The sequence below is a fragment of the Callospermophilus lateralis genome, chromosome 1 (genome assembly GCF_048772815.1).
Source record: "Callospermophilus lateralis isolate mCalLat2 chromosome 1, mCalLat2.hap1, whole genome shotgun sequence".
Lineage (NCBI taxonomy): Eukaryota > Metazoa > Chordata > Mammalia > Rodentia > Sciuridae > Callospermophilus > Callospermophilus lateralis.
In genome coordinates this window covers 150,208,168-150,232,801 of record NC_135305.1, presented here as the reverse complement: position 1 = coordinate 150,232,801, position 24,634 = coordinate 150,208,168, and the positions used below count along the sequence as shown (strand labels likewise).

At 60.1% G+C, this 24,634-nt stretch overlaps 1 protein-coding gene across 5 annotated transcripts in view; it reads left to right on the top strand.

Moving 5' to 3' along the window:
* Rbm19 (RNA binding motif protein 19) overlaps nucleotides 1–24,634 on the top strand; it is a 111,360-nt gene that overhangs the window by 24,537 nt on the left and 62,189 nt on the right. For all 5 annotated transcript variants that reach the window (XM_077108983.1, XM_077108985.1, XM_077108984.1 and 2 more), the window contains exons 14-21: nucleotides 413–523; nucleotides 1,121–1,321; nucleotides 3,207–3,327; nucleotides 8,745–8,926; nucleotides 10,624–10,684; nucleotides 13,068–13,147; nucleotides 14,819–14,874; nucleotides 16,352–16,468. In XM_077108983.1, the coding sequence (XP_076965098.1) occupies nucleotides 413–523; nucleotides 1,121–1,321; nucleotides 3,207–3,327; nucleotides 8,745–8,926; nucleotides 10,624–10,684; nucleotides 13,068–13,147; nucleotides 14,819–14,874; nucleotides 16,352–16,468 (929 nt within the window). The remainder of the gene's footprint in view (nucleotides 1–412; nucleotides 524–1,120; nucleotides 1,322–3,206; nucleotides 3,328–8,744; nucleotides 8,927–10,623; nucleotides 10,685–13,067; nucleotides 13,148–14,818; nucleotides 14,875–16,351; nucleotides 16,469–24,634) is intronic.

Below are 24,634 nucleotides of genomic sequence, written 5' to 3'. Positions count from 1 at the left end.
CATGCCCTCTGAGCACTGAGGCTCAGCAGCAGCTGGACAGAGGTCCCACCTTGTAGTGCCACCTAGAGGAGGCAGGGGAAGAGAGGAGGGTTTGGGGAAGCTGTGGCAGGAAAGTGCGCGGGTGGGGAGGTGACAGAAGCAAGGACTACTGTAACAGGGTCAAGGTCAGCGCATGCAGAAGCCCCAGGGCTGCAAGAGGAGCCACACACAGACCTGCCCACTGTGGGAAGGGAAGAGCCCCAGGGTGCGAGGGGATGCATGGCTGCGGAGGGCAGAGAGCTGCTGTAGTGCCAGAGCATGCGCCCCATCTCAGTGTGGATGGGCGACAGCACCCTGAATCCTCTCTTCGCTGCGCCTGCCTGGCTGGCTATACCCCGCCTGACGGGCCCGGCCTCCTCTCCTCTCCCCACAGGAGACCAAGGGCAGCGTAGCCGTGCGCGTGGCCCTCGGGGAGACTCAGTTGGTCCAAGAAGTGCGGCGCTTCCTCATCGACAATGGCGTCAGCCTGGACTCTTTCAGCCAGGTGGGTGCCTGCTGCCCCACTGCCCCCACCTCTGGGGAGTCGACCGCTGCTGCTCCAAAGCTGGGGACGGCATCAGGGGAGGCTGGTGGTATGGAGGGGTCCTGTGGTTACTGGAACCAAACCTAGGGCTCAACCTCAGAGTTGCCCCTCCAAAGGACAGGGACAGCCAGCTCCTGGGGGCGGTGGGCTGCTCCTGGGGGCAAGGGCTCCTCGCTGCTTCTGCTTCCCAGGCCTGTGTCCACAGGTGGTCCGCAGTGCCAGGAAGAGCCCTCTACACTGAGGTGCCGATCTCGATTACTGCCCAGTGCCAGGGCGCCTGGGAGGTCCAGCGGGGCTCTGGTCAGTCACTGTCAGGATCTGGTGACTCAGGTGGGGTTGGGATTCGACCTTGGGGGTCTCACCAGGTGCCCTGGGCCTTCGCCCTCAGCGGAGCTGCCTGTTGGCTGTGGAGCCAGCGGGTGGCGCCTCCTGGGTCCTCCCAGGTGCCTGGCCACTGAGCCCCCAGGTGCACATCTTGACTAGAGGCCACCAGGTCAGTGCCAGTGTCCAGCTGAAGAGCCCTGCTGCTGTCCCTCACGTGGCCTCTCCTCCCTGCAGGCGGCAGCAGAACGAAGCAAGACTGTGATTCTGGCCAAGAACCTCCCGGCAGGCACCCTGGCGGCCGAGCTGCAGGAGACCTTCGGCCGTTTCGGGAGCCTGGGCCGAGTGCTGCTGCCCGAGGGTGGCGTCACTGCCATCGTGGAGTTCCTGGAGCCCCTGGAGGCCCGCAAGGCCTTCCGACACCTGGCCTATTCCAAGGTGGGCCGCTGGGAGCTGCTGCAGGGAAAGGGCCCGGGAGCTGGTGTGCCCACTGCCCAGCATGGGCTCTGCCTGGCTCCACCTTGGTGCTGGTCTCGCCAGCCCCCCTCCCCCGACCCTCCCTGAGGGCACTGCAGGAAGCACCCTTGGCCCCTGCCCAGCTCCGGCCATCCTCGGCCTTCCTTTCCTGCCCCGACTTAGCTGTGGTACCGTCCTTGCCTGTGGTGAGCTGCGGCCGGTCCTGCTGCAGGGCCAAACGTGTGTGCACACACATGCATCTGCGGCGGGGAGTGGGGGTGGAGGCTCTGTAGCACCATAACAGGTGGCCAAAGACCATACAATCACCTGTCGCAGAGCTGGCAGGCAGGCAGGCGTCCAAGAGCAAGGTGTGGCCAAGGCTTCCAAGGGCTCTGGGGAGGACCTGTCCTGCCTTTGCCCACTGCTGGGCTCCCGGCGTCCGTCAGCTCCCTGCGCCACTCCCGTCCCTGCCCCGTCTTTACGTAGCCTTCTTCTTGGTCCCAGATCCCTCTCCTGGGCTTACAGCCCACTCAGATAACCCCGGACCATCTCGGGGACTTGATGGTACTTGCAGGGGATGCACTGATAGGTCTTGGGGGCCTAGATGGCCATCTCTTGGGGAGCCACCTTTCACCCACCACAGGTCATTTGTCTGCCAGGCCCCTTAGTGCTTTGCAGGCCATGGTCCCCAGTCACCCGCAGGCAGGCCTTCCTGGCCCCCTCCAGCCCTGGGGGGTTCCCACCTGGGGCCCTGCCCACTGCACCATCAGGGCTTGGTAAAGGCTGGCCCGCGAGACCGCGGTGTCTCTGGTGGCCCCGCCAGTAGCCGTGCCTGGACTGCAGCTGCCCCTTCCTTCCCCGCTGCTTCAGGAAGGAGTCCCCATCACCAGAGTGGACGATGGCGAAGGCACTGTCCAGGCACAGCCTCTCCTTTGACTCTGAGAAGTGTTTTTTTCACTGACCGCTCCCGTCAGCAGCCTCGACTGAGGCCCAGTGACCCCCAGCTGCTAAGTGGCACCACCAACTGTCCGACCCCCAGGCTGCTCCCTCTCCCTCCCGAGCACATTTTTTTTGTTTTTCTTTTTTCTTTTTATACCAGGGATTGAATCCAGGGGTGTTTACCCACTGAGCTACGTCCCCAGCCCTTTTTTATATTTTATTTTGAGACAGGGTCTCACTAAGTTGCTTAAGGCCTCATCAAGTTGCAGAGGGTGGCCTCGATCTTGCTAACCTCAAACTTGCTATCCTCCTGCCTCAGCCTCCCAAGCCGCTGGGATTACAGGTGTGCGCCACCGCGCCTGGCTGCTTGCTTTTTTTTTTCCTGGACATAATTAATCTTTGAGGCTTGAATGCAGTATGAAATTTGAAGAGTCCCAAAGGGTGTAAGTTGACAAGTCTCCCTCCCACCCTGCCCTGTAGCTACCCAGGGGCCTTCTACTGAGGTGGCTATTAGCAGTGGCTGTCTCAACCTTTTTTAGGAAACCCCTGGCACACAGGTCGCCTCTGAACGGCAACACGAACGCTCTTGGCTTTGCGACCCACTTACTTCCCCTGGAGCTGCCCTGTGCCAGCAGTTCCTCCCCTTGTCACATTTCATCCTCTGACTAGAGAAAGCGCACAGGGCACCAGGAACCCACCGCAGGTCAAGGCCACAGAGACGTGGCCTTTGCCTCTCAGCCTGGGCCCCAGTGTTTTCCTCAGGCACCCAGAGCACTTGGGGTTCTGGGCTGCGAGTCTCCTGGCTCCTCTGCCCTTCCGAGCACCCATCTTCTCGACCCTGGGGCGCGTCATCTGCACATGGGACTGAGTCCCTCTCAGCTGTGTCCCATCACAGGGACCAACAGTGTTGGCACCTTTGCCTCTGCAGTTCCACCATGTCCCCCTGTATCTTGAGTGGGCTCCAGTTGGCGTCTTCTCCAGCACAGCCCCACAGGGGAAAGAGCCTCAAGAAGCATCTGCAGAAAAGAACATGGTGGAGCCAGAAACCGGTAAGAACAGGTCAATGTCATGGGCAGGCGGGTGAGGGGTGGGTAGAGAGCCAGGAGCTATTCAGGAGACCACTGCTTTACGGCTTTGTTAATCCGCAGATCAGCGGGTCTGGGTCTCTGATTATGCAGGTGTTAAAACATCCCTGAAAAACAGCATCAGAGCCGGGTGATGAGGCCCACGCCTGTCACCCCAGCAGCTCAGGAGGCTGAGGCAGGAGGATCCTGAGTTCAAAGGCAGCCTCCGTGAGACCCTGTCTCTAAATACAATACAAAATAGGGCTGGGCTGGGGCTCAGTGGTGAAGCACCCCTGATTGCAGTTCCTGGTACTAAAAAAAAAGAGATCAGAATTACGAGTGCAACGTAATGTAGCATATTTTTAGTTTGTCAGCTAACGGTTAAGGGAAGAAAACCTAGATCTCTTCATACCCAGAAGAGCCCATGAAAGCCCAGAGCTCCATAGGTGGCTGAGGGGCTGGGGGGTGTGTTCTTGGAGTGGCTCAGCGCCCTCTGGTGTCCAGCGACTGCCCAGGCAGGAAAGGAAAGACCAATGTGTGTCCCCAGCCTCAGGGGTGCCAGCCCCCTGGGTAGCCCTCACAGTGGGGCATTTGAGGCAGGATGAGGATGTCCTTCAGGACTGTGGGGCACACTGCAGGTCATGGCTGGGCCCCGGCCCTCGCCCCGTCAGGATGCCAAAACCTGAGACCCTCCCCGTCCCCCAGCTGCCCCTAGGAGCCAGGCAGCTTCCCATGGAACCACGTAGTCTGGAGACCACGACCACGTCTTAGAATAGACACCTGGAGGGAGGTTCTGAGTATTGGGTTGTTTGACCCAGATGTTAAGATTTTACCTTCTGCCCACCCCCCCCACACACAGGGCTTCCAGTTGCTCAGTTTACTAAGATGAGGATTTTCCTCTTAAAGATAGACCGTCTCTTGTTTACCACCCTCGTTGTTCCCATATATTTACAAAAAATTAAAGTGTTTAACGGTTTTAAAAAAAAAAGTAGAGGAGGTCGTCTCTGGTCAGCCAGTGTCGGTTGGATTCCGCAGCCTTCTCTGAGCACAGGCCTTCCGCATGCCCGTGGCTCATGTCCGCTCCCTGGGGGTCTTCAGGACTGGCCGTCTGTGCCGCGTGAGGTGACCGCCCCTCACGGCTGGCTGCTGCCTGAGTTTGTTCCCACCAGAGGGTCCACTCCACAGCAGCATCTGCCTTGCTGACCACAGCACCCTGCAGAGTGCCAGACCCTGGGAGTGACAGAAGGCAGAGTGGCACCTGCTCCCTGCCTGCTGGCCTGCCCTCCATGTCCTTCCACTCAGGAGCCACTGCTGGGGAACTGGCCGCCATGCTGGTGACGTGGGCAGTGCCGTCCTCAGCCCCCGCTCTGGGACTGAGCCAGCTGTCTCCTCTCAGGCTGTTACTGACCCTGACAGAGAGAGTGGTGCCCAGGCACCCTTCTGAGGATGCGGGAGATGCAGACATGGTGGGAACACCTGTCTAACCGGTGGCTGCTGCCCAGGGTGACCAAGACAGGCGTGGCACGACTGTCCCCAGCATCTCTCAGTTGGTCACAGGTGATGTCAGAGGTGGGCCCTGGGGGCATGCGGGCTCTAGAGCATGAACAATGGCTTCTTGGCACCCGTGTCTGGACCCTGTCAGAATGCTCCTCTGTCCCTGGTCCCCCAGTTGGTTTTGAGGCCCTGTCCCCTGTCCTCAAGTCGGTGTTGAGTGTCCTGACAGTGTCCAGCCATTGGAGGGGCTGGCTTCTGCTCACTGGCTGACAGAGGAGGCCTCAGCCTGGATCTGCTCCAGGACGTGGTGTGACGTCCACCCGCTGGGCTCACGTAACCTCCTGGGTCAGCGCCCTGAGCCCGTCTTTCTCTTCTGACCATGTTGCCTACACAACCCCCCGTCCTGGTCCCCTGAGCTGTGCCTTCTTCCTTGCCGCTCCCAACCCCGCTCTCTGCCTGTTATTCCAGATGTCATCTTCCCCAGGATGACAGGAGGGGGACCTGGTGCCATGTCTTGGGCTGGGCGGGGCAAGAGGGCAGCTGTCTCAGCTCTGCTCCGCTCTCTGTTCTGGTCTCCTGGGGGGGTGGCCGTGTTATCTCCCCACCACCAAGACCCGCACCTCCAGATAAAGGGCTCTGGGTGGGGGGGTCCTGGAAAGCTGCTCGCGACTGATAACAGCCCTGCTGTCGGCTGCGGGAGCCCGGAGGGGGCAGCGCGCACATTCCGCCTGATTGTAATGAAGCCTGAGCCCTGGATCTTTTCTTCCATCTCTTGCTCGAGGCCAGGAGCAGAAGTGCTTTGTTCAAAGACCTTGGGCTTCGTGCTCGGCCCTGGGCCATCTCTGTACCTCCTTGGACCCCAGTGTGGCCTGCAGTAGGGTTTGGCCTGGTGGCTCGGGAACCACAGGTGGCCAACAGGGCCACTGTTCACAGCATACAGAGGGCAGGGTTGCTGGCCTGCAGGGGAGGGGGGCATGGCTCCCCGCCGAATTGCCACTCAGAGTCGGGGAGTGCAGTTTCCCCTGGCTCGCAATGAGGGCAGAAGGGGTGATGTTCACGATGGAGCGTCACTTCTCAGGTGTCACTCAGGTCCAGGTGCTGTCGTAGTGGCCTCCATATTAGTGCTGATGGTCATCCTGCGAGCAGGCACTTGGGGCTGGCCTCATTCATATGTGGAGAAAGGAAACCCAGAGGTTAGTCACCTCCCAAAGCCAAGCCCATGGAGACAGCCGGGATGTGCCGCAACGCTCTGAGCCCTGCGGCGTGAGGAGTGTCCACTCTGAGCCAGTCCTGGGGCGGCACGGGTGACTGGGTCAGACTGGGTCCTACCTTCAGTGAGCTTCCCTTATAGTTGGAGACCCAGATGCAACCAGTAAGGAAAGTGGTTTCGGGATAGGCTAGGGGCTCTGGAAAGAGGACTCCAGGGGGCCATGGTGGCTACTTGAACTAGTGTGCCCAGGAAGAGCTGTCTGAGGGCAGGATGTTTGGGCTGGTACCTGGCAAGCAGGAACTAGGCCTGGAAGGACAGAGGGAGCGAATGCAAAGGCCCTGTGGTCGGCATGGGTCTGGCAGGCTTGGCAATCGGTAGAGGCCAATGAGGTCGATATAGAGTGGGGCAGAGGAGATGAGTCAGGGATGAGGTTCAAGGAGCAGGACTGAGGGTCCACTGTCAAGGAAGCCACTCTGTTGTCCATTGGCAGGTGATTGTAGCCAGACATGAGAGTGAAGTAGTGGACACTTGTATTTAACAGCTCAGCATACTGCAGGGGTATGTTAGTGAGTATGTGTGTGTGTGTGTGTGTGTGTGTGTGTGTGTGTGTACATGCATGTGTGTGAGTGTGTGCTTCTACTCCAAGTTACAGGAAAGGGTGCGAAGGCAGCACAGCTCCACCACCAGCCCAGGCTGTGCAGGTAGTGACAGCAGGGTGTGGTCAGTGCGGCTCACTGTGCTTTCTTCCCTGCTTGCCTTGCCAGCCCCTGCCGTCCCACCTCCTCTCTAGGTCCCGCCTCCTCTTTAGGCCCCACCCCTGCTGTCTCTAGGCCCCGCCTCCTCCTTTCTAGGCTCTCTTTTTCAGCAGATCTCTAAAGACTGTGAGGCGCTCTTGTAGCTCTTCCAGGCTCTGGGGCAGTTCCATCGGCAGGAATGTCATTGTGGGCTTGAAGGTTCAGGGAGGGAGTGGACATCCCTGGAACTGGCTGGGCCTGTGTGTTGGGAAAGACTGCGCATGTGGAGGCTGGCCTTCATCTCCCACCAGCTGCTCTTCCCAGGGTCAGGCAGGGGTGTTGGTCCACTTTTTGGAAGGTGGTGGAGGCCCAGGCCAGGCGAGCCGCACTGGCCCAGGGGGCAGACAACAGCCAGCCTCAGAGTCCCCTCCTGGGCTGGGGTCGAGGGCAGCTGACCTGCCAGGGGAGGGACCATTCCTGAGTGTCCCTTCCTGAGGTGCTGAACCCAGCCTGCATCTCAGCTCTGTCACTAAACCCTAGCATCATGCCCCGGGCGGTGCCTGTGACCATCTCGCTGAGCTCTTAGAAGCCGACCAGCTGGTCCTCCTGGGCCAGTCCTCAGGAGGAGTCTACTCGGCTGTGCCCAGGACCCTGGGCTCCTCAAGTTATCCCTGTGAGGCTCCCAGTGCCTGGAACCAGGCAGGCCCCTAGAACAGAGGGGGAAGGGTCATGAGTCTTTGCCGAGGTCTCTGAGCAGAGAAGGCACCAGCTCCTGCCTGGTACGGAAGCCATGTGCCATTGGGTGGCCAAGATCGCACACCGGGTTTTCCATGTTATTCTGAACTTTCCACTTCTCTTGGAAAGTCTGAGCCTCAGCTGTACTGAGTTGACCTCCCCAGGTGGCACAAGCTGGCAATTGCCAAGAAGGGCAGTGGTGACAGGCCCAGGCGACAGCCACCCAGAATCTGGTGCTGTGGTGACCAGCAGCCGTTCTGGAGTCTGACCCTGCTTCTGCGCGTGCGTCTGCGCGAGCTCACGGGTGTTCTCGTCAGCACTGGACAGATCTGACTGGGATCACGCTGTGCCTTCTCTATTGTCTTGATTTTTAGGTCACAGGCATCTTCCGTGTCCTTCAGCATCCTCAGCAACATGGTTTTAAATGATGACATATTATCCCAGCCTCTGGTGGCCTTAGTAGTGTCCTGTTTGTGACTGTGTAGTGGGCCCTCCTGTTTTTCACAATCACAAAGTACTCTGAATTCCTCGCATATAGATGAAACCCTTTTTAGGCGCGTGTATGATCAAGGGGTATTTTAAACCCACTTTCAAGGGGTTTTAGAATCCTCTGAGTTTCCCATTCTGTAATTCTTGAAAAGCTTCAAGATGCAGTTTAGTTTGAAAGTTCACTAGGTGCTGTTTTTTAAAGTAAAAATAACATCTTGATTAGGTTCATGGTTCAAGAATATACTTTCCATAACAGTATATTTTGAAGTTCTAGTTAGGGTGGCCTAGTCCTATCTAGGACTCATAGTTTTGGATTTGCGTTTCATATTCTCTTTAAAATGGACAGGAGCCAAGTGCGGCGGTGCACGCCTGTGACCCCAGTGGCTTGAGAGGCTGAGGCAGGAGGATCTCAAGTTCAAAGCCAGCCTCAGCAACTTAGTGAGGCCCTGAGCAATTCAGTGAGACTCTGTCTCTAAATGAAATACAAAAAAACGTGTTGGGGATGTGGCTCAGTGGTCGAGTACCCCTGAGTTCAATCCCCAGTATCCACAAAGTAATAAAATGAAACAGGGCAGACACAGGACATTGTTTCCCCTCGCACTCTCATTGCTGAAACTGGCACAGTCCCTCCTGCAGCGCCCACGGAGCACTACCCCTTGGTCCAACAGGTCCTGTGCTCTGGCCCTGGCTCTGCGGGGCAGACGTGGCTCACTGGGCTGTTTGTTTGTTGTTGGGGTCAGTGGCTGATGGTGAGGCCCCAGACGGTGAGAAGCCAGCGGAGGAAGGAACAGAGGCCCCCACAGCCAAGTCAGAAGAAGAGGAGGAGGCGGACGAGGAAGAGGAGGACGAGGAGAGCCTTCCAGGGTGCACTCTGTTCATTAAAAACCTCAATTTCAGTACCACGGAGGAGACACTGCAGCAAGTGAGTGTGTGCCGGGCAAGGGCGGAAGCGGGTGGTGAGCAGCTCCCATCTGCAGATGCAGGCACTGCGTCCATCCTGCTGTAGGCACAGCACTAGGGGCGGGACGCCAGCCCTTCTGCATGCCACCCTGGCAAACCGCACCTGGCACAGGGCAGACACTCCCCAGATTCCCTTTAAGGAACGGCTGACAAGCCGGCTCACAGCTGGGAACTTGTCCTGGAAAGGATGTTGGCCAGAGGATGGAGATAATTGGTTCTGTTCCTTTCAAAAGGTCCTTTGAGCTATGAAATCTGTGGAGGGTTAAGCAATGTCCACCAGGTCAGCCTCCTGCCGTGACTGTCCCTGGGCCAATTAGGTCAGCCATGGCGGCAGAGAGGCCAGGCCTAAGCAGGCAGCATCAGAGGGGCCGCAATCCGCCTCTCAGCCACCGACATCCACGCCTGGCTTGGCCTCTAGAGGTGCAGCTAGCAGTGTCTCAGGCAGGTGGCCTTGAGTCTCTCGGGCCAGCTGTGGTCCTTGTGGTGTCACGGTCACTCCTGGCGTGGTGTGGGACATCAGGGATCAGCGTTTCTCAGTGATGTGCAAACAGCAGCTCAAGAGCATCCTCAGGAGTAAAGGCCCTGGAGCTGAAGGCCCAGCCAGGACCATCTAGTTCAGATTGGAGACTGAGCTTCAGAGAGGCTGCTTCACTGTCCTGAGGTCACACAGCACATTAGAAGCACACCCAGCGCACAGGACTCCTGTCCCAGCACCTGAGTGTAGAGCCGTGATTGGGGTCAGTCCTCTTGGGTCTGGATCCTGGCCTCACTCCTGAAGTGGGTGAGTCCTGTAGCCTGTCTGTGCCTAGGTCATGAGACATGAGTAGAAAGTTCCTGTTGGGTGGTTTGACGGTCTGACTGGGACAGTGAGACCCTGCAGTACAGGGTCCCATGCTTGACGCACCTGCCTGCTGCGAGTGTGTGCATTGGGGTCCCCACTCCTCCTGCTCCCCGTCGCTCGCCTGTTGGACGGTACTGAGCACCTGCCTGTCTTTGGTCCTCAAGATGCAGACAGAGCCACATGGAGCTGTCCCCAGCCGGGCCCCAGGGAGACAGAAGGGAAAGGGAAATACAGGGTGGGATGTGACTTAGAGGGTTTTTATTGTTGTTGTTGTTGTTTTGTTTTTTTGTTGTTGTTGTTTTTTAATTATTTTGGCTTTAAGCACTGAGGGCAGTGAGGTCAGGCCTGGGGTCAGTAGGCTCCATGTATCCAGACTGACACCCGGCTTCTGCAGCGAACCCCTCAACGGCTCCGTGCCCCAGTTCTTCCTTCTATAAGTGGAGCAAGAACCAGCCTAGCTGCCGCCTCGGGAGGCCTGGGGGACTGGCCATCACTCACCCCCTCAGAGTGACCCAGGTCTCCACAGGGCAAACTTGGGGGGACAGTGTTGGGCAGGGCTGCGTGGTGGCTTAGAGCCTAGCTGGCAGCCGAGGTCCCCAGGCCCTCAGCCACCCATCTGAATGTGCCATCGGGGTCACTGGATGGGTGGGTGGCGTAGAGGCCTGGCACAGGCCAGCGCACCTGGAGCAGCACCTGGTGGCAGTCTGCATGCCCCCTGCTCCCTGTTCCTGTGGTGGGCGTGCAGCCCATAAGGAGCTGCGCCTGCGCAGGTGGCGGGAGGGCCTAGAAGTGCAGGGGCTGCATGTTCCTCTTTCCAGGTGTTCTCCAAAGTGGGGGCCGTGAGGAGCTGCTCCGTCTCCAGGAAGAAGAACAAAGCAGGTACCTGTTCTCATGGAAGGACGCGGTTCTGGGGAGACCACACCTGGGGGGTCCAGGCTTGTGCAGAACAGCCCCTCCTCTCCTGGAGACCCCGGCCGTGCTTGTTGGAGAGGTCCCTGGCCCAGGCTCTGAGTCAGAGCCTTCACAGGCCCTCAGGTGGTCCTGAGCTGTGTGCATGGTGGGCAGCTGCAGCACCCATCAGCACCCAAGGCCTCTCTTGTTCCCACACCTTGGAACCCAGGAAATACTCAGGCGTAGCAAAAAGGATGGATTGTGGGCTTACCCCATAGTTCTAAGGGAAATGACCCCGATGTGGAACTTCTAGAACATTCCACCACGTCGGTAATCCTGCATCTCTCTGGCCAGTAGGTAGTGGGCAGGCACAGGCCGCCTGGCCCCTCTGTCAGCCCTGGAACTTGTCCTGATGCAGTTGTCCTCTGCCCATGTGTTGTCCAGCCCTGAGTCTTCAGAGCATGAGCAGGGACGGTCCTTTGTCCTTTTCACAGCCATGCAGTCCTGCCCAGCAGCCCTTGGCCTTGCAGAATTGGTGGGTGCAGAATTGGTGGGGTGCAGTGTGAGTCAGCCCGATACCGTCCTGGGTGCCTGTGCGTGTGGCCACAGTGTCTGCTGCTCCTTCATTCCCAATAGGCCCTGAGCCACCAGGCAGTGGGCACCTAGGACAGTAGACTAGAGGAGATGTGGTCCCTATCCCTAGGCACCCACAGAAGCCGGGGGACATGTGAGCTGGTGGCTTCAGCACAGGAGGCTATACCATGAGGGCCATGGTCTCCAAGTCAGACTGGGGCCTGGAGGCAAGGAGGCCAAGCAGCCTGGTGGCCGAGGCTGAGGCGGGAGGTGCCCTGGAAAGGGAGGCAGACCCCCGTTGAGAAGTGGCTTCTGTGCCTGGCAGAGGTTTGGACTGTGGCCTGCTGGGCAGCCACCGAGAGTTTTAGCAGACACTTCTGTGGCATAGAAGTTAGAGTCCCTTGCCTCCATCTGCTCAGGCTGCTGGAGCAGAGGCCCACGCCCGGGGCCTTCATCGGCAAAGACAGCCTGCCTTAGGGTTCTGGAGGCCAGAAGCCCAAGGCCAGGCATTGGCAGCAGTGGCTCCTTCCGAGGGCTGGGAGGGGAGGGGCGGCCTGTCAAGCCCTCCTTGGCTGTGATGGCGTCCCTGCACCCACAGGGGGCTTTCCTGCGTAGGCCTGTCCTAGGTTCCATCCCCACACACCTTTTAAAGGGTACCAGTCACACTGGCTTAGGGCCCACCCCAGTGACCTCGATTGACTTGATTATTGATGCAGAGAGCTGATCTCAAGTGAGATTCTGAGACCTGGGTCAGGCCTCCAGTGCAAGACCCAGGGGCCCACGGCTCTGCCCCTGTCGTCCCTGTTCTTGAGCACTTCAGACCAGTTTGGGACACGAGGAAGGGCAGCTAAGTGCCACATTAGTGGTAGGAGGGTCGAGGCCTGGGGATTCCAGGAGAGGAGTCGTCCCTGAAGTGCAGCAGGTAGATCAGGCTGGACGCGCCTTCCGCTCTGTGCAGGCTGCAGGGACACTGCCTGTCCCCGCGGTTCTGAGCCACATTGGGGCAGTTCTTGCCGTCCCCTAGAGCGCCCTGCCCTCGGTTGCTGGCCCTCTGGATGCCAGTGCAGGCACAGGTCTCAGTGCAGCAGAGGTCGAGGTGGGAACTGGCCAGCCAGGCTCAGGGAGTCCCAGCCTTTTGGGACCCACCAGAGTGCCCCAGCCCACAGAGTGCAGTGTGCAAAGAACAAAGCACCCTGTGAAGTGCAGGGAGGAGGGGGGCAAAGACGCAGGGAGTGTGTCAGAAGGTCAAGGGGCAGTGGGACACCTTGTACTTCAGTGCCCTTGGGACCCCTGCCCCCACATGGTGTGTCACACACACAGACACACAGTCAGAGCAGACGCCCCTGGGATGGGCTGCTGGCGCTCCTGCCCTCCCACCTTGGAGTGGGGAGCCAAGTGGAGCCATGGCTCTTGGCCCTCCCCAGGGGGACTTTCTATCTGAGACCTGGAGCCAGATGGGAGGGTCCGGAATCCCTGCCAGGAGGCAGCCCTGGGTGCCCGACAGCGTGTGGGCTCATCCCGTGCACTAGGTGTGGTGGGGCTGTCCTGGTGGAGGGCCCCCTGGTCACCGTGGTGGTCATCCCTGTCAGTCCTACTCCCTCCTGAAGGTGGGATTCTATGATGAAGTTAATCCTCACGTCAATCATCGGTTAATTAACAGTCCTGAGCCTCAGGTGGCGGGCTCAGTGGGACGGCTAATCGGATGGCGGGCCAGGAGCGGAGCCCCGGGGCGGCGGGGGGGAGTGGAGGTCCTGGGCTCACTCTGTGCCCCACTGGCTGGGGGCTCCCCCTCTTTCAGGGGCGCTGCTTTCCATGGGGTTTGGATTTGTGGAGTACCGGAAGCCGGAGCAAGCCCAGAGAGCCCTCAAACAGCTGCAGGTAAGTGGGACTCCAAGTCACAGTCCACGGGGGCCTCGGCAGGCGGCTCGGGCTGTTGGCCTCTGCTGCTGGGGTATCGTGGGCACTCACGTCCTGCTGGCCCATCCTTCTGGCCTCTCCAGGGACCACGCCCAAGAGAATGAACAGCCTCTCACCCTCCAGGGTCACTGTCCTTCATCTATTCCACTCACACTCCTTCCCTGCGGGCCTGGTTTCTGACAGGTACCAGGCTAGGCCCGGAGAGACCCTCCTCTTTCTGGGGGGAGACGGTCAGTGGAGCCATGAACAAAAACAAAAGACCAGATCGTGACAAAAGCTTGGATACGGGGGCTGGGGACATGCTCAGTTGGTAGAGTGCTTGCCTCGCATGCACAAAGCCCTGGGTTCAATTCCCAGCACCACACACAAAAGGCTTGGATAAAAATAACTTGAGAAGTGGGGCTACCTAAGGTCGTGTGGGCGAAGGGGGCCTCTCTGAGGAGCAGATGGTTGAGCTGACCCTACTGACATGAAGTCAACTGCACAGAGACCTGGAGGGAAAGCTGTGTAGGAGCCGAGAACAGCAAGTGCAAATGGCTTGTGGCCGGGACTCTGAGGTTAGAGTAGGCAGAGTGTGTGGTGGGGTCAGATGAGGTGAGAGGTGTCCAGGACTAGGTTCACAGGCCTTCTTAAAGGACTGGAATCCAACCTGAAGGCTGAGCAAGACTCTGGAGGGTTTGGAGCACATGGAGAAGGGTCTCGTTTGTCCTCTAGGACGGTCTCCAGCTACTGTGTGCAGATGGGATGAGAAGAAGGGGAGTAGGCAACCCTGTGGTTACTAGAGCTCTGTAGCCTGGACCAGGGTGGTGGGAGCAAAGGTGGTGGAAGGGGCTGAGAGAGTTTGGACAGATCCACATCCTGTGCCACTGCCTGGGCCCAAGTCCTGGGGTAAATGGAACCCTTGGCAGGAGGAGGGAGCTGTGGCCGCAGAGAGCACATGGCCTGGGATCTCTGCCACCCCCAGGGGAGCCCCTCTCACTGGCAGTGACCACAGCTTCTTCACTGAAGCCCACGTGCCAGGACCGGGGACCCGGAACAGCACTTCCTGGCCCTTGTCCTGCTCCTTGTTTGGGACAGGGAGCACCCGCCTTGTCTTACCTTGGACTCGGCGCCTCAGACCCAGGTCCTTCTTCCTCTCGTAGTTCCTGCTCGGCTCCGTGGCCCACAGACGCACACTGCTCGGCCCCAGCCGTGAGCACACGTGTGTACCTGGCCACCGGGGATCATGTCCACAGAGCTGTGTGGGCTGTTTCCTGGGAGACTTGAGGCCTTGCAGGGTGGTCTTGCTCAGGCGCCAGCTCCGCCTTCAGGGATGAAAGCCGCACTGCTTCAGGTGCAGGCGCTGGGGCTGGGTTCTCAGGGCTGTGGACACAGCGAGCGGATAGGCCCTGTGCCCTTGAGTGCTGTAAAGGTCAGGTTGCCACTCGGCACGAGAGACATCATGAGCCTGGGTCTCTGTGGCCGCCAGCTGCTGAGCCATTTTGGGGAGGCCCCTCTGTGCCTGCTGTCCCCACCCCTCTGCCAGGGAGCAGGCAGTCTCCCACCCTCTAGCCACGGCCTGCTTTGGGGACAGGCAAGGACACGGTGAGTACTGAGGACGGATGGGGGTGAGCCGTGCTGTCTCCTCTCCAGGGTCACATCGTGGACGGCCATAAGGTGGAAGTGCGGATCTCAGAACGAGCCACCAAGTGAGTCTTCAGCACCTCCCCTTTCCTATGACGCCCCTGTTCTTTCTGTCCCTGGAGCTGGCCCCCCGAGGGTGTCTCAGCCCTTCCACGTCCCACGTCCCTTCCACGTCCCATGTCCCTTCCTCCTGCCACCCCCCCCCCCGCCCTCTAGGGTTCTTCCTGATTGGAGATGGCGGTCATTGCCACACCTGCTCCCTGCTGAGCTGGGGCAGTGCTGGTGACTTGGGTGATGTTTCATGCACCTTCTTTGAACCCCAGGGATTACGCGCCGCTGGAGGTTGGCTGAACCCTCTGGAGGCTGTGGCCCTCCCCGTTCTGTGCTCTGGGGTGGCCTTCCTCGGGCTGGACAGCGGTGCCAGAGAGGCCTCAGCAGTTCAGCAGGTGGCAGGTGGAGACAGACGGGTTGGTCCAGCGACCCAGGTGTCCAGAGTGCGAGGTCTGCTCCTAGGCGTCCTGGGAATATGTCCTAGTGAGCCAGCGTGCTCTGTGGCTCCTAACGGAGGTGGCACGTGTCATGTGCCCCTGCGAGCCTTTATCATCTGTCAGTGTCACCCACCTGCCTCCAGTGTAAAACCTACTGCTGCGAGCAGTCTGGAGCTGGGGAAGGCATTTATTTGGTGATTTCCAGCAAGTTGGTCGTTTATTGTGGACGCCTGTGCTGGGCCTCCTTAGCCAGAGGAGGGTTGGGATGGGGCCCAGGAGGCTCGCAGGGTTCCTGAGGGGGACGTGGGAACCCAGACCTGGAGCCCAGAGCCTCAGGTTCTTATCCAGGGACCTGCTACATGGGTAGGGGACTTGGCCTGTAGAGTACAACATGATACCCCCAGGTGGCGCTTCCAGCACGCACCTTGCCTGTGAGCACCCAGCCGGGTGGCCATCCACCCAGTGCCTCATCCCCAGGGCCAGCCCGAGGCAGCCTCGCCAGCTGCTGCAACCTGGCCGATGTTCACAGTCATTTTTATTCTAAGATGTGTTGAGCCCTGTTCCCCAGACACTGTAGACCCTGGGTGGCGTTTGTTTGTGGGATTTGCATCCTGGGGACGCTGCTGCTAGAACCTCCTGCCTTGGAGGTGCCCCAAGTCCTGTGTCTGGCCTGGAGTCATTTGCCACGCGTGGCGCATGGCGAAGTACACTGGTCATCCTTGCTGCATGACGGACCCTGGGACCTGCAGCTTTTGCAGTAGCAGGTTCTGTGGTCGGAGCTCGGCAGCCCTGTTGGATTCTGGCTCAGGTCTCTGCAGGGGCTGCAGTAGGTGCCACCTGGGTCGCAGCCCCTGGAAGGCCCACTAGCACTCAGGACTTGGCCTCTGAGGTGGTGCACACAGGGCCATGGACAGGGCCCAGGCCCTCACCTGGGGCTTCTGCCCTGGACAGCTCGAGTGTTCCTCCAACATGGTGACCATCTTCCCCAGGACAAGGTCCAGGAGAGAGCTAGAGGGTTGGCCCCAGGTGACCTGTACCTTCCCCTCCCCTTCAGACCAGCCCTGACCTCTGCCCGGAAGAAGCAGCTTCCCCGGAAGCAGACCTCATCCAAGATCCTGGTGCGGAACATCCCCTTCCAGGCTGACCGCAAAGAGATCCGCGAGCTCTTCAGGTGAGCGGCTCCGCAGCAGGGTCGTGGCCAGCTGAGCAGGGCGGCTGCCGACTGGGCTGTCCCTGCAGGCCAGCACTGTGAGGTTCAGAGGTCATCTTCTGGAGTGCCTTGATTCATGTCCTGTGACCTCGGAAAAGTCAAAACAGCTCTCCTGGGTGGGGGGGCAAGCCAGTGTCCCCCTGGCCATCCCACAGCTACAGGGGGCAGGTCCAGCATCACTGGTGACCCCAGGCACCTCTGCTGAGGCTTTGCCCGGAGCTGGGTCACCAGACACCGGCCTCTTGACCAGAACTCTCAAGGCGTCCTCCTGTCTAGCCGGGAGTGGACCCCTGGGCTCAGTGGGTCCTCACAGGATGCCCACCAGAAAGGCAGCAGACCACATGCCTCCTGCTAGCACAGAGCCAGGCGGGGAGGAGACAGCGGCCAGGTGGGTGGGGGCTGAGGGGATGCTGGTGGCCCATACTGATGCCACACAGGAGTCTGGATTTCAGACCAGGTCCTGTCGCATTTGGAAGGAGGACCCGGCTGTCCAGTCTTATGGGGATCTAGCAGCTAGCTCCATGCTGCACAGAGCAGAGCCATCTGCGAGAGTGACCACTGTGCACCCTGAGTCCAGACTTGGCTGGGGTCTAAGAGCGCTTGGGGTCTGCACCATGAATGTGACCATGTAGGGTTCCTCCCAGGCATCTGTCTTTCAGCCTCTGTTGGTCACATTCTGCATGAAGATAGGAGAGCAAAGTTCCTAGAATCACCAGTTAGTGTCTGGCAAGGCAGACCATGTGCAAGAGGAGACAAGGAATGACCTGTGTGACTGTGCCCTCGGGGCCCGCTGTGGGTGGGGATCCACTCCTGCTCCCGCCCACCCTCCCTCACCTCCAGGCTCTGCTGGCTGGAGCTGGTCTGGGCAGCTGGTCTCCCATGGTCCTGGTGCCCTGCCTGGCAGGATGGGGTCACGATCTGGAGGATAATTTCCCTGCATGTGGAAGGAGCTTGAGGTTGTGGGTATGGTGAGGGCGTGGCGGTGCATCTGCATGTCTCCACTGCTTCTGCTGCTTAAAGAGTCCAATTTAAGACCCGCCAGATCAGCACAGGCTGCTGAGAACAGCATGTGTTGATCAGAAAATAACGTCCCTGGGAAACACAGTTCCTCTTGGCTCCGTAGTGCATCTAGGTGACACTTATCCAGGGGAACAAAGATGGGTGGCGAGGGCGGAAGGACTTCTTTGATCTCAAGCTCCATGTCTATTGTAGGAGACCAGGACTTAGTGTCCCCTGAACATAATTACAGGGTCCCCTCCCTGCATTGTCCTGGAGGAGTTTCCCAGACCTGGGAACCAGTCCCTTCCCTCTCCCTGCTCCCTCTCCAGTCCTCCTGGGTGGCACTGGCTGATGGTTTGAGGCAGTTCTCAGTGGCGGACAGCAGGGGTCGCTGTGAGCCTGCTCAAGGACTGAGGCTCCTCCAGGGAAGCCCCAGATTTCAGACAAAGCCACCAGCCAGCAAAGGTCACCTGCCAGGGGAGGACCTCAGGGGTGGGGGACAGTCTGGTGCTCTGCGTCAGGCTGGTTCCGCAGGCTGCCCTCCCAGGTGTAGGAAGAACCACCAGCCCCCGTGTGGCACACTCTCGGTATTGTGTCTGTGCCCAACACCTTCTGTGCACCTGTCCCCTGTGCCACACGCAGCCCAGTGAGCGAGGAGCGGCCACCGTCCCCTACACCCGCAGGGAGACTAAAGACGAGGAGGGCAGTCCTGCCTGGGACCCCACCACCATGATGGCTGAGGGTTTCAGCTGGTCTGACCCAGAGCCGGGCTGGGAAGGCTCCTCTCTGCCATCCTTTGTCTTCCCCCTGGATCTGGAAGGGCCTGTCGTCCCCTGGTTGGTCTGAGTGAGGACGCTGTGCCTCCGCCAGTGTGTCGTTTTTATCAGGTGCCATGTGGGGCAGCACGTGCCACTGTTTCAGGCAGCCCCAGGCCCTCCACGGCCCAGAGCCTATGGACTCGGGAGGGAGCCCATGCAGCAGGCTCCCCGGCCCCAAAGGCCTCGGCTGGGCCCCCCAGGGGCTCTGCCCTCTGCAGTTGACCATGCTGTGCTCCCACCCATGAGTAGTCCAGCCTTGGTGATGCCCAGACGGGCGCCAGAGGCCCTGTGGACCCTCACTTCCTTGGGGTCATTGTGGGCGGCTCAGGGACTGCTGTGGGCGGCTCAGAGTCCACACACCGTGGCGCAGGCTGGGCAGAGCGGCCCCACCCCCTGCCCGGCCACTGGCTTCCTGGGCCTCGGTTTCTCCTGGCTTCAGACCGTGCAGAGCTCATGACACAGGCGCCGTGGTTCCCGATGGCGCAGGGGCGATCTGGTGGTCCTGTGTGCTGGGCCAGGCTAGGGGACTGGGCTGTTTCCGTCCTCGGGTTCTGTGGTCATCAGAGCCTGGGATTTGTCCTCAGCCCCATTTCCCAGTAGGGAAACCAGTTCCTGAGCCCAAGCCCTGCCCCCTCAGTCCTCAGGCACCTCAGACTGTCACCCTGCTCCTTCCCTCACTGCATGGCCGCCCTCCCAGGAGCTGTTCAGAGGTTGAGGTGAGATCAGGCACCTGGCAGGACCTGACAACAGTGTCACCCAGGGCAGAGCCGTCGGTGGCAAGACCAAGTCCTTCCCACTTGCCTCCCTCTCTAGTCACATCCCACCCTCCTAGCCTCCCGAGCTGCCTTGGGCCAGGCTCTAGGGAACCTGCCCCCAGTTCTGCTGCCCCTGCCACCTGCTCAAAGGCACTGTGGTCAAGCTGGGGGCCCCAGACTCTGCAGGGCCCCAGTGCACAGTGGCTCCAGCAGACTCCACCCAACAGCAGGGGCAGGGCAGAAGGGGCTTCGGCACCCCCAGCAGGTGCCCAGAGACCTATGTTGCTTCAGATTCCTAAATAAGAAAGGAGGTTTGGTCCAGACGTCCCTGTCTGGTCCGCCATGTGCCCTTCCCTAGTCTCCACCTGAAAGTCCCCCGGGCGGAGAGGCTGTGGGCTGGGGGCATGCAGGGCAGGCTCTGGGGCCTCTGCCCTTGGGCACCAGCCCCTGTGCGCAGAGCTGAAGGACTCGCTGGACAGGTCTCACTTATGCCCATGTTTCACATGATGGCCTTCCATGCCAGGGCACTTGTGGGGACAGTGCTGGGACAGAGGTGGCCAGGACTGAGGGCACTTGGGAGGCCTCGGGGCTGGGCTGGGCATGTCCCCATGCTCTCGTTCATTGTCCCTGCAGCCCAGTGTGCTAGGAGCGCTGTTGGACACTAGTTCTGGCCGAGGCCCTGGCGCCAGCAAAGGTCCCTAGTGGCCTCAATCCCATGTCAGTGGCCTTCCTTAGCGTGGCCTTGCTTTGAGTCCTGGTTTCTGGAAGGCAGTGGTCTCCCTCTTCTAGGAAGGAGGTTCTGGGACACAGCTGGCCCCTGGGCAGGTGTCTGCACGGCCACACAGGCCGTGGTTAGGGTTCTGCTCCGGCCGTCATGGAATCCTCCGTTTTTGAACCAGGGCCTGGCTGTGCACCAGGCTCCATAGGTCCCTTGGTCACCTCTGCCTTTGGCCCTGGAAGGATCGCGGCTCCCAGCCCCGGCTGCTCCCTCTGCCCTGGGCAGTGTTTCCAGCTCTCAGGGCCTTGGTCTCCTGTGTGAAGAGGGAGGGGGAGCATTCCTAGAGCAGGAGGCAGAGACCCGGCGTGGGCCGCCGCCTGCAGACCAGTCCCAGAGCCCAGCACACGGCTTTCGGCTGGCTGCAGGTGGCCACCCCTGAGGAGCAGCTTGCTGTGGGCATCTGGGAGGGGGCAGCATTCTCGGTGGGGTTGTGGGTGCTATAGAATGTTCCGCATTGGAAGGGCCAGGTGACAGCTGCTGTCCTTCCCGTGTTCTTCCCTGTCATTTTACAGATGTGGAGGCTGAGGCCTGGGCACTCTGGGTTCCCTGGTCACCAGCTGGTCACTGTAGGACCACAGCAGGAGCCCAGGTACCTGGGCTTTTCTGGAGCCCTGTAGACCCAGAACAAGGCTAAATAAGAAAGTAGGTTTGGTACAGACGTCCCTGTCTGGTCCGCCATGTCTAAGTCCTTTAGCCTCGATTTCTCTTGAACTGGCCCCTCTCCCTGCCCATCCTCCTGGGAGAAGCCACAGAACACAGGGCTCTTGGGTCATGCAGTGCCCCACAGAGGTCGGGCATTAGGTCCCCAAGACCTGTGGTCTCTCTTGGGAAGCACTGTCCCGAGGCGGGCATGGCTGGGCCCTCCACGTTGACGCCTGACACAGCTGCAGGGGGTGCAGGTGTGAGCGCCAGTCAGTGTGCATTCTGCATGGGTGTAGCCAGTGTCTACCTCGACGCTGGGTGTCCGCTGTGGCTGATCTCCAGCTTCTTGCCTGCGTCTGTGTGATTCATAAGTGGGTCATCTCTCGTCTGAGGGGCCCTCGGCCCTGCCCCAGGGGTTCCTCTCTGGTCTCCATTGCTAGCATTTTGGCCTCTCACGTTTCTGGCTATTTCGGAGCGAGAACAGATGACAGGGGCAAGTGTGCCTGGCCCATGTGTGGGTCTCCGTCGCACCTTCGGCTCGGGCGTCGCCAGGCAGGTATGGGAAGGGGAGAAGTCCTAGGGGTGCAGGGTCAGGCTGGCCCAGGCATGGGGGGCACAGCTTTATCACTCGTGGTTCTCGGCTTATGCCTCTGTGAGGGCCAGTGACTCGCGAGGTTTCCAGATGCCGTGAGCCACGTGGACCCTGCGTCGGGTCTGTGGAACACTTGCAAGCCCTTCGCCCAGTTTTTAGAGTTCACTTTTCTGGTTCATTTTCCTTCGGATCTTCTCATTACCAAGGTGATTTACGTGTGCTCGGTCCCAGTCCCGGGGATGTAGGCCGTGGGTCCCATCCCGTGGGCAGCTTCTGCTACCAGGTGTCCTTTGATGAGGAGACTCTTCATTTTAACTTCATCACTGTCATTTCGTCTCCTGGTTGGGAGGCAGCCGCAGACCCCAGGCCCTTCCCACGTGACTGCACTGTCCGTCCTGAGTGGATCCTGGTGAGTGGCAGAGCTGAGGTCAGAGGCAATTCTTTTCCATGTGGCAGTCACTCGGCCCAACGTCATTTTTCCCAAGTCACCTTCCCCTACCCTGCAGCATTGACTGTGGCAGGGGTCAGGTGGCTGCAGGAGGGGGCCACGTGGCTGCGGGTGCGGGCCTGCGTCCTGCCTCTGTTCTGGCTCTACAGTGGCTGGCGCCTGGCATGGTCCTCATGTTGGTCACGGCATCGGTGACCCTTTGCACTTCCCGTCATCCTTCAGCCTCACCCCTAGGGTCAGCAAGAGCGCTGGAGGACAGTCCCTGAGAGCCTCAGTAGCTGGCCGAGCTGACGGTGTCCTTGGCCGGTCGTAGCTGTGTACGGGGGTACCAGGCACTTTGGGGACATATTTGCAGATGGCTTCAGCCAGGCTGTGGTGGGGAGAGGAACCGGGGTGATGCCATATCCTGTGCAGTCAGCAGGGTGATGTGCCATGAGTGGATGGGACAGCCCCAGGGAGGCGTCAGCATGAAGGACACGAGCTGCTCAGTCCCTGTCCCCACATACGCCCTCTCCCTATCGTAAGACCCCCAGACAGCACCAGCCATGGTTACGGTGCCAGGGCTGCACTCTGCACCATGTGCCTTTGTCTGGGCTGCTAGGCACCTCTGCCAGGCCCGCCGTGTCCCCTGGAGCACTGCCGATGCTCCTCGTCCTCATTGGCGTATCCTGCCTGTGTGACAGTCCCTGTGTGCGCAGCCCCTGCCCTGCTCTTGCCGCGGCCCCTGGGGTGTGTGCTCAGGATTCCATGTGCTCTCCCATGGAACCTAAGGACCCAGGGCCCACGGGTCAGGTGGCCTCCCCACTCCTCAGCCCTGAGAAAGGCTCTGTCCTCACCACTCCACATGCCAGGTGGCACCTGTCCACCACCTGAACGTGCCTGTCTTCAGCCATCCCCTGAGGCTCAGCTGGACACAGAGCTTACCAAGGCCAGGCCACGATGCTGACCACGCTCTGCTTACTGGGAACTCAGCCCTGCCGGCCCACAGCGTCCCTCCTGCCGGCAGGATCAGAGCAGTCTGAGGACAGGACGGCCACCGGGAAGGGAAGCGCATTGCAGGGCAGCCACACAGTGCCTCTAAGGACAGGGCCCAGGACAGAGGGACAAGTCCATGCCCAGCATGTTTTTATTTGGAAGAAGGCCGGGAGTTCAGGCCGCCCCGGTTCCCATTAGCCAGCTGTGCAGTGCAGCTGGGCAGAATCCCACTCCTCACCTCCCTCCTGGCCACTATGCCGGGGGCCAGCTCCTCATGCAGGGGGAACAGGGACTGACCAGGTGGCATCCGCAGTGAGGACCTGGGCTGGACACCCTGCCAAAGGTGTCCGAGGGGCTGCCCAACTGACTCGGCAGACGCTGCCTGGAGCCAGCTTGGCGCTGGGGAGTGACACGCACATTCCCGCCCTGCAATGTCTGGGACACAAGTCAGTGGGATGGGAACATGCCTAGGACGTGCCGGAGCTGGGTCCTCGCACGGTGCTGGTGGGAATTGAAATTGGCACAACCATTCAGGAAGGGAGTGACCATGCCCAACCGCAGGACCTGGGGTTGCTGTCTCAGAGTCGGTGCCAAAGAAGTGATCCCTGGCATGCCCACGGAGACAAGGAGCATGTCCTCCAGTCAACGAGTGGGTAATGATCATGGCCACCCATACACGGGAACCAAGAGGTGCTGAAAGCTCGTCAAGCCTGGAAGCGGGTGAGCGCGAGCCACATAGACCCAGCTACACGGTCTCGTTTAAAGAAAGGTCTAGAGCAGGCAGTCCTGGAGCCCGGACATGGCTCAATGGTGCTCCGAGCTGGGCAGATGACACTGGGGGACAGCTGAGGGTTCAGAGTTGGTTTGGAGGTGGTGGGCTGTGGTGAAGGCCAAGCACTCTGGAAGCTCGCGGGCACACTGTGTGCGTGGACTGTACGAGGGGCGGCTCCTGCCTTAGGAGTAGTGGTGCCCATAGAGGAAGCAGGAATGCGCCCCCTGTCCACAGCAGCCCAGAGTCGGAAGCAACCGAGGTGTGTTGTCAAGAGTGCGTCTGAAGACACAGGTGCTGCTCAGCCGGGGAGGAGCCAGCCCTTGCGCCCCACAGCAGCCTGGGAGCTCCCCGAGAATCACCCAGAGTAGAAGCACCCATCCCAGCCGGGGGCATGCTGGAGGGTCCTTCGGCTAAAGCTCTCTAAGTGGCCAGAGAGAAGATGGACAGATCCGTGGGTGCCAAGGCAAGGAGGCACCCGTTGATGACGGCCCTCCGTCTGCTCCAGGCCGACTTGTGGGAAAGTGTCGTGGTCTGCAGGGCGCCTGTAGGACTGGGGGTTTGGGATTGTGGGGGCTCTGGCCACCTTCCTGTGGTCAGGTTGAACTTTGGTCTTGTCTCTTCAGGAAGCTGGGAGGGGTCTCCTCCCTACATCTCCTGTAAGTCTGTGGTCACCCAAGAGTACAGGCTTCAGGCCAGGGGCCCTGGGGCACGCCATGTTTCAGTGACCTGAGAGGCTGAGGCAAGGAGACTGCAAATTTGAGGTCATCCTGGGCAACGTGGCGAGACCCCGACTCAAAATAGAAAAGTAGGAAAGGGCTGGGGAGGGAGCCCGGTGGCAGCGTGCCCCAGGGTTAATCCCCAGTGTCACCAAAAGAAGGTTAGAAAAGTTAATGTCCCAGACTGTAAGATTGCAGGTGAGCTGCTGGGCAGGGAGGACAGGGCAGCGGGGGACAGCTGTCTGCTGGGGATCCCCAAGGAGGTGTCCCCTACGTGAGGGGCGAGGCGCTGCCCCGACGGAGCACGTTGCTGTGGGTTTGGGGAAGGGAGGACTCTCGGCTCCCAGGGCAGCACAGGTGCTTAGCTCTAGGTCAGGAGGACATGCGTCTGCCACCAGAGTTGGACGGCGGACTGAGGCCAGAGGGCAGATCACCCCGCTCGCCCACGTGGGCACAAAAACAGCCTGCACGGGTTGTCACCGCGACACCGACTCACCACGCGGGGAAGTAGCAGGCCGACCTCAGCGTGAGTGAGTTGCCCCCGGGATCTGGTGTCACCTGGTGGGTGTGCGTGGGCCTGGGGCAGCAGAGCAGTGGCAGGACACCGAGCTCCGCCTGGGCTCAGTGTGAGG